The 14,025-nt window shown below is 43.8% G+C and overlaps 1 protein-coding gene across 3 annotated transcripts in view; it reads left to right on the top strand.

Moving 5' to 3' along the window:
- Positions 1-4,493, top strand: part of LOC137525059 (protein mono-ADP-ribosyltransferase PARP15-like) — a 77,066-nt gene extending 72,573 nt beyond the window's left edge. For all 3 annotated transcript variants that reach the window (XM_068245813.1, XM_068245815.1, XM_068245816.1), the window contains one exon: positions 441-4,493. In XM_068245813.1, the coding sequence (XP_068101914.1) occupies positions 441-736 (296 nt within the window). In that variant the 3' untranslated portion in view covers positions 737-4,493. The remainder of the gene's footprint in view (positions 1-440) is intronic.
- The last annotated feature ends 9,532 nt before the right edge of the window (positions 4,494-14,025 follow it).

The following is a 14,025-nucleotide window of genomic DNA, read 5'->3' as shown; positions in this document are numbered from 1 at the left end:
ATCCTGTTAATAGCAGGGTTTTTAAACTGTGCACAGTTGGTTACTGGGTGACTGGGATTAATATTCAGAAAAAGTGGGTGGAGCCTACAAAAGTGAATCAAACTTCACCTGTTGCTTTTCAAGGGGAATATTTAATTGCTACCATTCTTGAACTGTTAATGGCACAGGCCTCAAACCTGGTACAGTTGGTTATTGGGTGACTGGGGTTCAAATTCAGAAAAGGGGGTGAAGCTACACACAGCCAATCAGATTTGTTTCATTTCAAAGCAGATTATTGATACCAAAGACCGCAAAGCTCACAAACTTGGTCAGTGAGTAATTGTGTGTTAGAGTTAGAAAAAGTAGGCGGAGCCAACACCAGCCAAATACATACACGGGCAACGCCGGGCAATCAGCTAGTAAAACTCTAAAAACGTAACTACTTTCTTTTGTATCTACAGGAACAGCCAAAGGATATGGAACATACTTCGCAGTGCGGTCAAATTACTCCTGTAATGACGCATATTCCAAACCAGACAGCAACGGCTACAAATATGTCTACCAGGCTGTGGTGATAGCTGGGAATTACTGCGAAGGAAGCTATAAATTAAAGGATCCTCCGTTCATTGATAATGACGACCCCAACAAAGGGCGCTACGATTCAGTGGTGGATAACAAGAGCAAACCGACCATGTTTGTTGTCTTCCATGATGACTACGCATATCCAGAATACTTGATCACTTTCAAATCTGGCTAGTGCTTTTTAGTAAATGAGTTTCGGTGTTGCACAAAAATGATAAGTTTTATACTGTATACAGCGTTGCACTGCATCTTTTAAAGGCATGTTGAAATACCGTATTTTTTGGCATATAAGATGCTCCAGACAATAAAGCACACATAGGTTTATAGGGCAAAAACCAGGGGGAAAATATATATACTAAACCTGGGGAATCCATGGTCAAGGAGCATATTGTAGATGTTCACTCCCAATTATTGTGTCCCACTTGTAACTTGTATCCTGTGTCCCCCATGTGTGTCCTTCTGCCCCCCATGTGTGCCCTCCTGTATCCCCCATGTGTGCCCTCCTGTATCCCCCACGTGTGCCCTCCTGTATCCCCCATGTGTGTCCTTCTGTCCCCCATGTGTGTCCTTCTGTCCCCCATGTGTGTCCTTCTGTCCCCCATGTGTGTCCTTCTGTCCCTGTGTATAGTTACAAGCAGCGGCAGCATGGCTCACCTGATCAAGCGGCAATCACAGTCCGCTTCTCTCGCACACTGTTTCCCTAGTGGCGGCTTCTGCTGATGATGCAATCAGCAGAAGCCACCACTAGGGGAGTAGTGTGGGAAAGGATCAGGTGAGCCATGCTGCTGCTGTTTGTAACGATGCATGCGGTGCAGACTGCAGAGAGGACACAAGGGGGAAGCAAAAGAGGACCCATGGGGACAATGCAGGGAGTTCCTGACATTGTGGTGCGTCTGCAATTTGTATTGGTGGGCGTCCGTATGTCAGGAACTCCCTGTACTTAGCACATAAGACATAGAGACTTTTTCTCCCCATTTTTGCCGAAAAATACGGTATGTATTTCCTGCAACTTAATATCATTTTCTGATACTTCATCTAAGACGGATCTATTTTTGATACATCCCAGATCCTTTTGCCAGATACGATGCAACACTATACCTATCAAAGAGATTGAGTTCTCTCGAAAGCTTTCAATAAACTTTTATATGTAAGTAGTGTTTAAAAGATATGACCACAAAATGTTATCTTGGACTTCTGGTTCCGGTGCCTCATGTAAAGGATGTGTCTCCTGGAGCTCCGGCCCTTCCTTGAGCAATCCAGGCTCTCTCACTTGGTCTCCAGCCCACCTACACCTCGCCACCATGGATATGTTTGTGGCGAATACCCAGCAGCAACCACGCCCGGGGAAGTCAGATGATCGGGCGGTCACCCGTGCTCTCACTGCATCTCTCATCGAGCCAGAATCAGCCAGTGAAAACGATACACCGGTCACCCAAAGAGGTAGGACACTGCCATTAGATTGTAAAAGACTGGCTGCGGAGGTGGCGGCATATTTACAAAAAGACATGGTGGCCATTTTGGTCAAAGCTCTGGATGAGCACATGGCACCCATTGCTACGCAGCTTCGGAGGTGGCGGCATACTTACAAAAAGACCTGGCGGCCATTTTGGTCAAAGCTCTGGACACGCACATGATACCCATTGCTACGCAGCTGTATTTTTTTAAACTTGTTTTCGTACTCTGTGTGGCATTGACTATACGATTTTGATGATCACGCAACGCAGACCGAAAATTCGCTTTTGGTTGTCATTGATTATAGCCCCGCTTTCTCCTGAGCCATGAGGAAAAAAGGAAGACATATAGGAGTCAGAGGTCTAGTACTAACTAGACGAATAGAACTGTGGCTGCGCGGGCATGGCCACGCGCGTGCTCGCTCCCGCGCTCGACCATGCTTGTGCAGCCGCAGTTCTATTCGTCTAGTTAGACAAATGATTAGACCAGTGCCAGTGGCGAGGAATGGAAAATTGTAGGAGGACGGCATGGGACATGACAGCTGCAGGGGGTCGATAGAAGCCCCATGTAAGTGTTAGTTTTTGCTTTTTTAAACATGCAAAAGAACCCCTTTTAGGCCTGGTTCACATTAGCGTTCCAGGTCCGGCTTCCCCGGACCCGGAACGCTCCGTACACAGCGGATGGTGAATGGATACATTGTTAATTAATGTATCCATTCACACTCGTGCGACCGTCCGGATCCGATCCGGGAACGCAGCTCCGGGACGATCCGGCTTTTTTCCAACATGCTCCATTTTTGCCGTACGTCCCCGTGCGGCTGCGGACCCGGGCCGCATCCTGACCCGAACATGCGGCCATGCTGTGCAATGAGAAATGGATGTTTCTCATCACACTGGCAATAGGACCGGATGCTTCCAGAACCGGTCCTATGCCACTTGGGGGGCCCGGACTACACGCCGGTATCCCCCATGCTTGCGGTGCCTTTCTGGCACTGCAATGTATCTAGTTCCGGCTACTTTATTGTAGCCGGAACTGATACATTCCGGCTCCGCAACTTGTGGCCACTGCAGAGACCCGTATGGACTCTTTGTGGCCCCCGGACACTTGCGGACTCGAACCGCAAGTGTGAACAGGGCCTGACTTTACGTTTCCCGATCTCCAGTGAACGATCATTCTCATCTTGGCAGTTTCCTAGCCAACTTGCACAGGATGAAGATTTTTTAAATCAATTGGAGCTCTGGTGGTTGGAGTATGTTAAAAATAACCATAGACACACACAAAACCTGATAGTATTTTGGGAGATGGCTAAGGTAGTTTTGCGTGGAGAGATTATAACCTATGTGAGTAGCTGGAAAAAAAGGCCTTCTCTGATTATTCTACAGATGAGTCCAATGCTAGATCTGCCTACTTAGAATATATTGCTGCTATGTCAGTGGTCTCCAAGCGGACATGGCTAGATCCCAAAGCTGCTTTGGACTTATGCTATGACATAACAACTATGGAGGTGCACTAAGATACAGAAGTTTTCGGAGGGAATGCTAAAGCTATGTTTCCAGACCACTAAAATATTGAGATCCATAGAACCAAGGTTGATGCTTTTCCATTATGCAAGTTCTCCAAATAACGACTCTACTAATTCATCGAAGCCTTTGGAACATTAATTTTTTTCTAGCAGCAAAGAAATGGATTATAACTCTTTGGATACACTCTGACACTACACTCTGACATTCCTTCCCAAAGACAGATCCTTGAAAAGATGTGATCATTGATGTATGTAGCAAAATTTGATGCGAAGACCAAATCTACACAAACATTTTTTAAAGTCTGGCGTCATTTTATCATTCAGTTCACTCCGAAGGCTGAATTTAAAAAAAAAATGCAGCCCTTCACTTATACTACTTGGTATCTCAGAAAAAAAGATAGCTGGAACCTTGGGTCCATTGGAGATTGATGATGACATCTGACAAGGCTATCCAAAAGCTTTGCCTACTTCCCAGTGTAATATATTCTTGACCCTTTCATATTATTTTCTTCTCATAATAAACTGGATCGGATCCTTAGAGAAAATAACTTGGAATCTTAAATGGCTGTGGCGTATAGGTTTGTTACTTCATATTCTGGAGGTAGTGAGAGTATCTCTAAAGATATTGAAGTTGTTTCTGATTGACATTGAGGGTCGCTAAATCTTATACTTTATACATTGTTTCTAGGCCAAAATACTCTCTGTTAGTTAATGTATTATCTTTTTTTATCTTTTCCCACTGAAGAGAACTGCCCAGAACTTTCTTACTGTTGTGGTCTTAGATCCAAGGGGGAGGGGAAATTTAGATGGGGTGGTAGAGTTGGGTTTCTAAAAAAGGGGAAACAATCTAGAGTCTTTCTTTTTCTTGATTTCTCTTTTGCATAATTTAATCTTGCATTGTTCATCTATTGGTTAAATGTAATGTAGTCTCTGAGATTTTTATTAAGCATGTTTTTGTTCTTATGATTCTCTATAATAAAAATATATGGAAAAAAACCAAAAACGTTATCTTAACAAAAAGTATTTTTCTAGTCTACATTTAATTACTGCTACCAGACCAAAGTTCACTTGTGGTACCATGGAAGATACCGCAAGCTGGTGAACACAGATGGAACTTAATATGATCCTGACATAAACATGGCCAAAGAAAACTGGGCATACTGTGATAATCTATAATACCAAAGGGTGTCTAAAGTAAAAAAAAAAAAAAAAAGTTCTGTATAGTTTCAAAGAAGGTTTATAGCAAGAAGTTTTAAATCAGGATGATACCATTTATTGGCTAACTTAGAGATGAATAAACAGTAAGCTTTTGGCTTATAATAAGCCTTCGTCGGACTTGATTCCTGACAAAATGTGAAAACACCGCTTATATATACTGACATACAGGGTCATATGCAATCCACTTTTTCACCTGGGTTTTCTCTATTATGAGATAATTTTTCATGTTCAGTGCTGAGTAGAAGGTAGAGGATCGGCACAAGATGCTGGGCAGACCTTCAAGGGGGTAGATGGTTACTCACTGTGCCTCCGGATGAGTAGTCACAATCAACCGTGGAGAAAAGCAAATATCCGGGCACCAGTTGAGTTGCAAAGCACACCACACTTTATTTCATCCCACCTAAACAGACACAGCTACAAAAAGTTGTAGCTGTGTCTGTTTAGGTGGGATGAAATAAAGTGTGGTGTGCTTTGCAACTCAACTGGTGCCCGGATATTTGCTTTTCTCCACGGTTGATGGAGATCATTTTGTATCTTCTATTGAAAATATCTTTCCAGAACTTTTCAACTAAAAAAACGTACAAAAAGGTAAATGAAAAATAACTTTCCAGCACTTTTCTTTTTTTTAATTTAAATTTTTATTGAGAAGTCATAGCTTGTAACGGTACAAAAATGCTCAGTGTAAAATATATCAAATATAGAAAAAAGCCAGTATAAAATATCTTAGTAGACCACAAAGAACAGAATGTGTGAAACACACCGGGCTCAAATCCAGGGCATCATGCTAGAGCACATTTTCAATCACAAATCAGATTGATGGAGTTGTGGGAATTAAATAATCCCCAATCATACAACCCCTCTAGAAGATGATGGCCCTGGGGTGAAATTACAACCAGATAACTTCCCAAAATAGTTATTATTTATACCAGAGAGAATGACAGGAAAAGAGAAAGGAAAGAAAAGAAAAAGGGAAAGAAGAGTAGAAAAAAAGGAGAGAAAGAAAGTAATAGAGAGTGTATGAGCTGTTGACCTCTTAAAGAGAGTCTGAAGCGAGAATAAATCTCGCTTCAGACCTCATAGATAGCAAGGGCATGTGTGCCCCTGCTAAACCGCCGCTATCGCGCCGCTAAACGGGGGTCTCTTCACCCCCAAATCCCCCTCCGTGCAGCGCATCCCCTCTTCCTGGTTGGGGCAGGGCTAACCGCCGCAGCCCTGCCCCACGCGCGTCTGTCAGCGCGTATCTCCGCCTCTCCCCCGCCCCTCTCAGTCTTCCTTCACTGAGAGGGGCGGGGGAGAGGCGGCGATGCGCTGCTGATAGACGCGACTGGAGGCAGGGCTGCAGCCGTTAGCCCTGTCTCCAGGAACGACCAATTCCACGACCAAGTGTTGCGGGGGTGGGTTTGGGGGTGAAGGGACCCCCGTTTAGCGGCACGATAGCGGCGGTTTAGCAGGGGCACACATGCTCCTGCTAACTATGAGCTCTGAAGCGAGATTTATTCTCGCTTCAGAGTCTCTTTAAATATATCTTAGCACATAAAGGGCAGTAAACCTTACACAACCCAAAACCTACATGAAAGCTTTACCCAAAAATAAAGAACGTTCCCACACCTTGTTAAACGTATGTAGTTTATCTGATAGTTGAGCTGACAGATATTCCATTTTATACACATAAGACATCCTAGCTAGGTATTCTTGTGTAGTTGGAACTTTGTGATCTTTCCAATGATATGCAATTAAGCACCTAGCAGCGGTCAGATAATGATTCACCAATCTTTGGATATGTGTCTTAGTTTTAGGAATCGGTTTACCCAAGACACATATCCAAGGATCTTTGGGAAATCACCACATCTATTTGAGAATTAATAGTTTCTATTATTGAATCCCAATAAATGTGCAACTTTGGACAGCTCCAAAACATGTGATACATAGAACCAACATGACCACAATCCCACCAGCAAAGAGGCGAAACTGTAGGATAACATTCATGTAAATATTCAGGAGTTCTATACCACATCAATAAGTTTTTATATATGTTTTCCTTCATTGTTACACACACACAGGGATATGTGAGGGAGCAGGCTGGTGTTGTACTTTGTTCTCTGGTTGAACTCGATGGACGTATGTCTTTTTTCAACCAAAATAACTGTGTAACTATGTAACTAAAAAAGATGTTTTAGCTATGTTGGACCATACTTTCTTCCATTCTTCAAGAGAAGTAGTAGTATTACACATAGATTCCCAATATTTCATGTATTTTAATTGAAAGTCTGACGAATCTTTAGTTGGATCATTAAACCCTTTAGATGTAGGGCCCATCTCCCAGATGCGATCAAAATCTGATTTACCAGGAAAAATCAAAGAAGGAGAGATAGAGCGGAGAAAACTACGGATTTGTAAATATTGTAGGAAATGGGAGTCATTTAGATGCAAACGATCTTTCAGAGCTTCAAAAGAGTATAATTGGTTAGTGAATCTCCAGCACTTTTCAACTAAAAAAAAAAGTACCAAAAGGTAAATGAAAAAGTACTATGAACATTTTTTTGAGTACTTTCTTGATTTCTAAATACAGCCTGGAATTGAGTCCCAAAGGGACACGAGTCCCCAACTTCCATGCCCAAAATGCTTCACGTTTGAGTAATCCTCTATGCAAACTACCCCCTCTGGGTGAGCGCACAACCCTTTCTACTCCCTGAAACCTAAAGCTAGACATGTCACCTTGATGAATATGGGTATCGGTTGAAAAGGGCGCCTGAGCTGCCTGTATGAAAAGGGCGCCGCCATAGACATCAATGTTATTTCTGGAAATATGGGCTACAAGGTGTAGAAAAGGGCGCCCGAGTTTTGATATAGGCTACAAGCGGGCTCCCCTTTGTAGCCCGTATTTTTTCGGCTACAAGATTTTCAGCTACAGTAGGGCGCCCTTTGTAGCCCATATTTTTTTTCGGCTACAAGGTTTTCGGCTACAGTAGGGTGCACCTTTGTAGCCCATATTATTGCCCTTTTTTTTGTAGCCAAAGTTTTTATATGGGCTACACCAGGCGCCTTTTTTGTAGCCTAAGTTTTTATATGGGCTCCAAGCGCTGTAAGCCGAATTATTTCATTTCCCCACTATCCATGGCGGCCTGGAGGGGGAAAAGTAATTAACACATCCCGGAGTATTTTTATAGCCGAAGTTTTTATATGGGCTACAAGCGCTGGAAGCTGAATTATTTTATTCCCCCACTATCCATGGCGGCCTGGAGGGGGAATAGTAATTAACACATCCCGGAGTTTTTTTGTAGCCGAAGTTTATGGAGATGAAGATTTCATTTTTCAGCACGACCTGGCACCTGCTCACAGTGCCAAAACCACTGGTAAATGGTTTACTGACCATGGTATTACTGTGCTTAATAGGCCTGCCAGCTCTCCTGACCTGAACCCCATAGAGAATCGGTGGGATATTGTGAAGAGAAAGTTGAGAGACGCAAGACCCAACACTATGGATGAGCTTAAGGCCGCCATCGAAGCATCCTGGGCCTCCATAACACCTGAGCAGTGCCACAGGCTGGTTGCCTCCATGCCACGCCGCATTGAAGCAGTCATTTCTGCAAAAGGATTCCCGACCAAGTATTGAGTGCATAACTGAACATAATTATTTGAAGGTTGACTTTTTTTGTTTTAAAAACACTTTTCTTTTATTGGTCGGATGAAATATGCTAATTTTTTGAGATAGGAAATTTGGGTTTTCATGAGCTCTATGCCAAAATCATCAATAAGAAAAACAATAAAAGGCTTGAACTACTTCAGTTGTGTGTAATGAATCTAAAATATATGAAAGTCTAATGTTTATCAGTACATTACAGAAAATAATGAACTTTATCACAATATGCTAATTGTTTGAGAAGATCCTGTATACTCTTGCTTTCAGGGTCTCAGGCACGTTCCCCCTTCAAACTAGAATAGAATAGAAAACCTTTATTGTCATTGTAACAACCGAAATTGTACAACGAAATTCTATAGTGCAATTTCCCAGCAAAAGCAAACCAACATTCCATTCCCAATAAACATTGCATTGCAGTGGCGTAGCTAAGGAGCTATGGGCCCCGATGCAAGTTTTACAATGGGGCCCTCCAAGCACTCTATACATAACAATTGATACGGGGCACCAAAACCTGCCAATGGCAACTACATTGTCAGAGGTGCAAGAAGGGGATGGGGAACAGCTTGTTAATGATTACCACTATTATAAGAATCTATAGAAGTGATTATTATGAGCACAGGACCAATAGAGAGCAAATATTGCAGGTGAGGGATGGCCCCTCGGAAAAGGCCAATTTCGGAAAAGGCCAATTTCGGACGTAGTCTGACATAGGAGCAGAAAGGGTTAAGCCATGTACACATAGGGCCTTTTCCCACTACACATGGATTCTAGATGCAGAAAAACTGACTCCAATGAATGCCTATGGGAAATCTGCATCAGAAAAATCACATTTAGTGGAAACAGGCCCATAGGGATTCATTGAAGTCAAGTTTTCTGTATCCAGAATCCGCGTGTAGTGGAAACAGGCCCACACACTATTAACCACTTCAGTACCAGCAGTCTCTGGCCCCTTAAAGAAAACCTGAACTGAAAATTAAAAGTCAAAATAACCATACACAAGTCATACTTACCTCCTGTGTAGTCTACTCATCAATCTCTTTCTCCTCTCCTGTGTCCTGTTTGTCCACTGTGATCAATGGAATTCTCTGTCCTCCATTTTGAAAATGGCCATTACCCCATAACAGCTTTTTGGTCAGCACACAGTTAAACTGTAACATCGCCCACTTGAGCCATAGGGAAACATGTACACATCAGTTCTCCTCTCAGCTGTAACTGACAGCAACTGATATATAACTGACAGCAACTGATATATTTCAGTTCTGACAAAATGTTGTCAGAACTGGAAGGGATCATTGTCAGAAAAAAATGGTGAGCTTCTGAGAGGAACTGATGGCAAGGTAACTATGTAATGTTCATTTGAAGTTACCTCATGTGTTTATTTTAAATAATTTTACTCAGTACAGGTTCCCTTTAAGGTCCAGAGACTGCTGGTACAAAATCCAGGCTTACCGATGACAGGCCGTCCGGACCTGCACTGTTCACTCGTTCGTCTGCGGTTGCTATGACAGCAGAGCGCTGTGAGCCGGCCAGGAGCCATTTTCAATGGCTCCAGACCAGGGGTGTAACAATAGGGGCTGCAGCCCTGCTCAATGCCGTATTAGTGGGCTGGAGGGGTCGCAGCATGAGGGGAAAGCCATGGCCACACATCGGCGGTAAGGGGGGGAAGGTCCCCCTCTCCCTCACCTCGGGCTCTCCCCTCTGCACTCCCCTCCAGCATCAATAAGTGTGTGTGCGGGCAGCGGCAGATACACATACCTTCCTTGCGTTCCACCGCGGATGTATAACAGGAAGTAGCGTCAGACACTAGAGAGAGAAACATCTGCGGTGGAACGCAAGGAAGGTATGTGTATCTGCTGTCCCCCCTCCCCGCCAATGTGTGGCCATGGCTTCCCCCTCATGCTGCGACCCCTCCAGCCCCCCAAAACGGCCCTGAGCAGGCACCCAGGGGGGGGCCATCAGAATCTCTGCAGGGGGGCCCGGCGGCTCCTAGTTACGCCCCCGGCTCCGGACCCTGTGAACAATGCGAGCCAATGAGATTGAGCTGCAGCGGCGGGAGAGTGGCACGATTGGCAGTAGCAGCAGGTCCATTGGCGGTAGCAGCAGGTCCATGCAGAATGAGGAAGTTTTCATTTACACTCTGGCAGTTTTGGCGGACATAAACAGGGTGTAGATTTCATCTGCGGCTGTCCAAAATCAGTTAATGTCACCATTAATTATTGTTACTCAATCGTATGCTATATAATGTAGTTAAAAATAACTTGTTTTATTAGACTGATATCTACTGATGGTACAATGGATAAGTGATTACCATTACTAGCTTAAAGGGAACCTAAATTGATAAGGATATGTATTTTTCCTTTTAAAATAATACCAGTTGCCAGACTCTCCTGCTGATCCTGTGTGTGTAAAAGGGCCTGAGCCCACTAACGCAGTTGTGTCCGCTTCTGTCCGCTTTTCAGCATCTGTAACATTGATGTGTGGCTGAAAAGCGGACACAACTGCATACAGCTGCAACTTACTTACTTTTAGCTTAACTTACTTTTAGCTACAGCCCCTCAACAAGCATGCAGATCAGTTACTCTGACTGAAGTCAGACTGGATTAGCTGCATGCTTGTTTCAGGTGTGTGATTCAGCCACTACTGCAGCCAAAGAGATCAGCAGGACTGACAGGCAACTGGTGTTGTTTAAAAGGAAACATCCATATCCCTCTCAGTTAAGGTTCCCTTTAAAGAGTCTGAAGCTAAATAAAAAAAAACCCAGATACTTACCTAAGGAGAGGGAAGGCTGTGGGTCCTATAGAGCCTTCCTGTTCCTCTCCTGGTCCCCGGGTTCAACTGCTAGCTCCCCCGGTAGCAGTCTCCAACTGATGGGTAGGAGACTGCTCTCTGCCGCTGTCCAAGGCTTTGCAAGTCTTCGAGAACCAAAGTGTTCCCAAAGATGGGAATGCGTGAGCCTCCTACGATGGGAGATTGGAACGGACAATCTTGCGGGAGGACAAGAGGATGAGGAGAGGAATGGGAAGGCTATATAGGACCCAGAGCCTTCTCTTTTCTCAGGTAAGTGTATATATATATATATATATATATATATATATATTTATTTATTTATTTTTTTAATTTAACTTCAGATTCTCTATAAAAGGCAATAGAGGTGACATGATGAGGTAGACATGTGTATGTACAGAAATAACTAAGCTTTCATTCTTTCTCTGCCTGAGAGAGTTAAACATACGGTGTGCAAGTGGCAGTTTCTGTCTGGGTCCGGACTGGGTCAGACTATAGCATAACCCTCACTCATAAGTAATTAATTACAGCCATAAAACACTTTCCTGTCAGTAAATGGCTTCTGAGAGCAGAAAAGAGATAAAAAGGGTCAACAATTTATAGATTTGAGCTCTGGTATCCAGCAATAAAGGTGTCATGGAGCAGAGACAATGAAACAGTAAGAACTTAAAAACTAGTTTTAAATATAAAATAAAACTGGGGGATAATATCTAACAAAGTCATTTTTAGGAGACTGAGGATACATACAATTGTTTTTCTGATCAGTTTATTTTCACCTCGGATGTCCTTTAAGTAAAAATGTAGGCGAGGATGCGATCTGAATGTAGACTGTATGTTGTATCTGCAATTTGTATGGGTTTCTGCCATATTCTCCAGTTTCCTTCCACATCTCAAAAATATACAGACTGGTTAATGGACACCATCGAGTTGGATGTACGCTGCAGCAGAGACATTTGCTTGTGATCTGTGGAACAAATAGTGATGTGACTTGTTCAGTGTACTGTGGATAGAAATGTGGAAAATGTATCAGTGGAACATAAATGCACAACAATAAAACTCTAAAAACGTAACTACTTTCTTTTGTATCTACAGGAACAGCCAAAGGATATGGAACATACTTCGCAGTGCGGTCAAATTACTCCTGTAATGACGCATATTCCAAACCGGACAGCAACGGCTACAAATATGTCTACCAGGCTGTGGTGATAGCTGGGAATTACTGCGAAGGAAGCTATAAATTAAAGGATCCTCCGTTCATTGATAATGATGACCCCAGCAAAGGGCGCTACGATTCAGTGGTGGATAACAAGAGCAAACCGACCATGTTTGTTGTCTTCCATGATGACTACGCATATCCAGAATACTTGATCACTTTCAAATCTGGCTAGTGCTTTTTAGTAAATGAGTTTCGGTGCTGCACAAAAATGATAAGTTTTATACTGTATACAGCGTTGCACTGCCCACTACTATAGCATCTTTTAAAGGCATGTTGAAATACTGTATTTTTTTGGCATATAAAATGATCCAAACAATAAGGCACACATAGATTTATAGGGCAAAAACCAGGGGGAAAAATATATACTAAACCTGGGGAATCCATGGTCAAGGAGCGTATTGTAGATGTTCTCTCCCAATTATTGTGTCCCACTTGTAACTTGTATCCTGTGTCCCCCATGTGTGTCCTTCTGTCCCCCATGTGTGCCCTTCTGTATCCCCCATGTGTGCCCTCCTGTATCGCCCATGTGTGCCCTCCTGTATCCCCCATGTGTGCCCTCCTGTATCCCCCATGTGTGCCCTCCTGTATGCCCCATGTGTGTTCTTCTGTCCCCCATGTGTGTCCTTCTGTCCCTGTGTATAGTTACAAGCAGCGGCAGCATGGCTCACCTGATCAAGCGGCAATCACAGTCCGCTTCTCTCGCACACTGTTTCCCTAGTGGCGGCTTCTGCTGATGATGCAATCAGCAGAAGCCACCACTAGGGGAGCAGTGTGGGAAAGGATCAGGTGAGCCATGCTGCTGCTGTTTGTAACGATGCATGCGGTGCAGACTGCAGAGAGGACACAAGGGGAAAGCAAAAGAGGACCCATGGGGACAATGCAGGGAGTTCCTGACATTGTGGTGCGTCTGCAATTTGTATTGGTGGGCGTCCGTATGTCAGGAACTCCCTGTACTTAGCACATAAGACATAGAGACTTTTTCTCCCCATTTTTGCCGAAAAATACGGTATGTATTTCCTGCAACTTAATATCATTTTCTGATACTTCATCTAAGACGGATCTATTTTTGATACATCCCAGATCCTTTTGCCAGATACGATGCAACACTATACCTATCAAAGAGATTGAGTTCTCTCGAAAGCTTTCAATAAACTTTTATATGTAAGTAGTGTTTAAAAGATATGACCACAAAATGTTATCTTGGACTTCTGGTTCCGGTGCCTCATGTAAAGGATGTGTCTCCTGGAGCTCCGGCCCTTCCTTGAGCAATCCAGGCTCTCTCACTTGGTCTCCAGCCCACCTACACCTCGCCACCATGGATATGTTTGTGGCGAATACCCAGCAGCAACCACGCCCGGGGAAGTCAGATGATCGGGCGGTCACCCGTGCTCTCACTGCATCTCTCATCGAGCCAGAATCAGCCAGTGAAGACGATACACCGGTCACCCAAAGAGGTAGGACACTGCCATTAGATTGTAAAAGACTGGCTGCGGAGGTGGCGGCATATTTACAAAAAGACATGGTGGCCATTTTGGTCAAAGCTCTGGATGAGCACATGGCACCCATTGCTACGCAGCTTCGGAGGTGGCGGCATACTTACAAAAAGACCTGGCGGCCATTTTGGTCAAAGCT

This window comes from Hyperolius riggenbachi, chromosome 7 (genome assembly GCF_040937935.1).
Source record: "Hyperolius riggenbachi isolate aHypRig1 chromosome 7, aHypRig1.pri, whole genome shotgun sequence".
Lineage (NCBI taxonomy): Eukaryota > Metazoa > Chordata > Amphibia > Anura > Hyperoliidae > Hyperolius > Hyperolius riggenbachi.
This window is presented reverse-complemented; position numbering and strand designations above follow the sequence as displayed.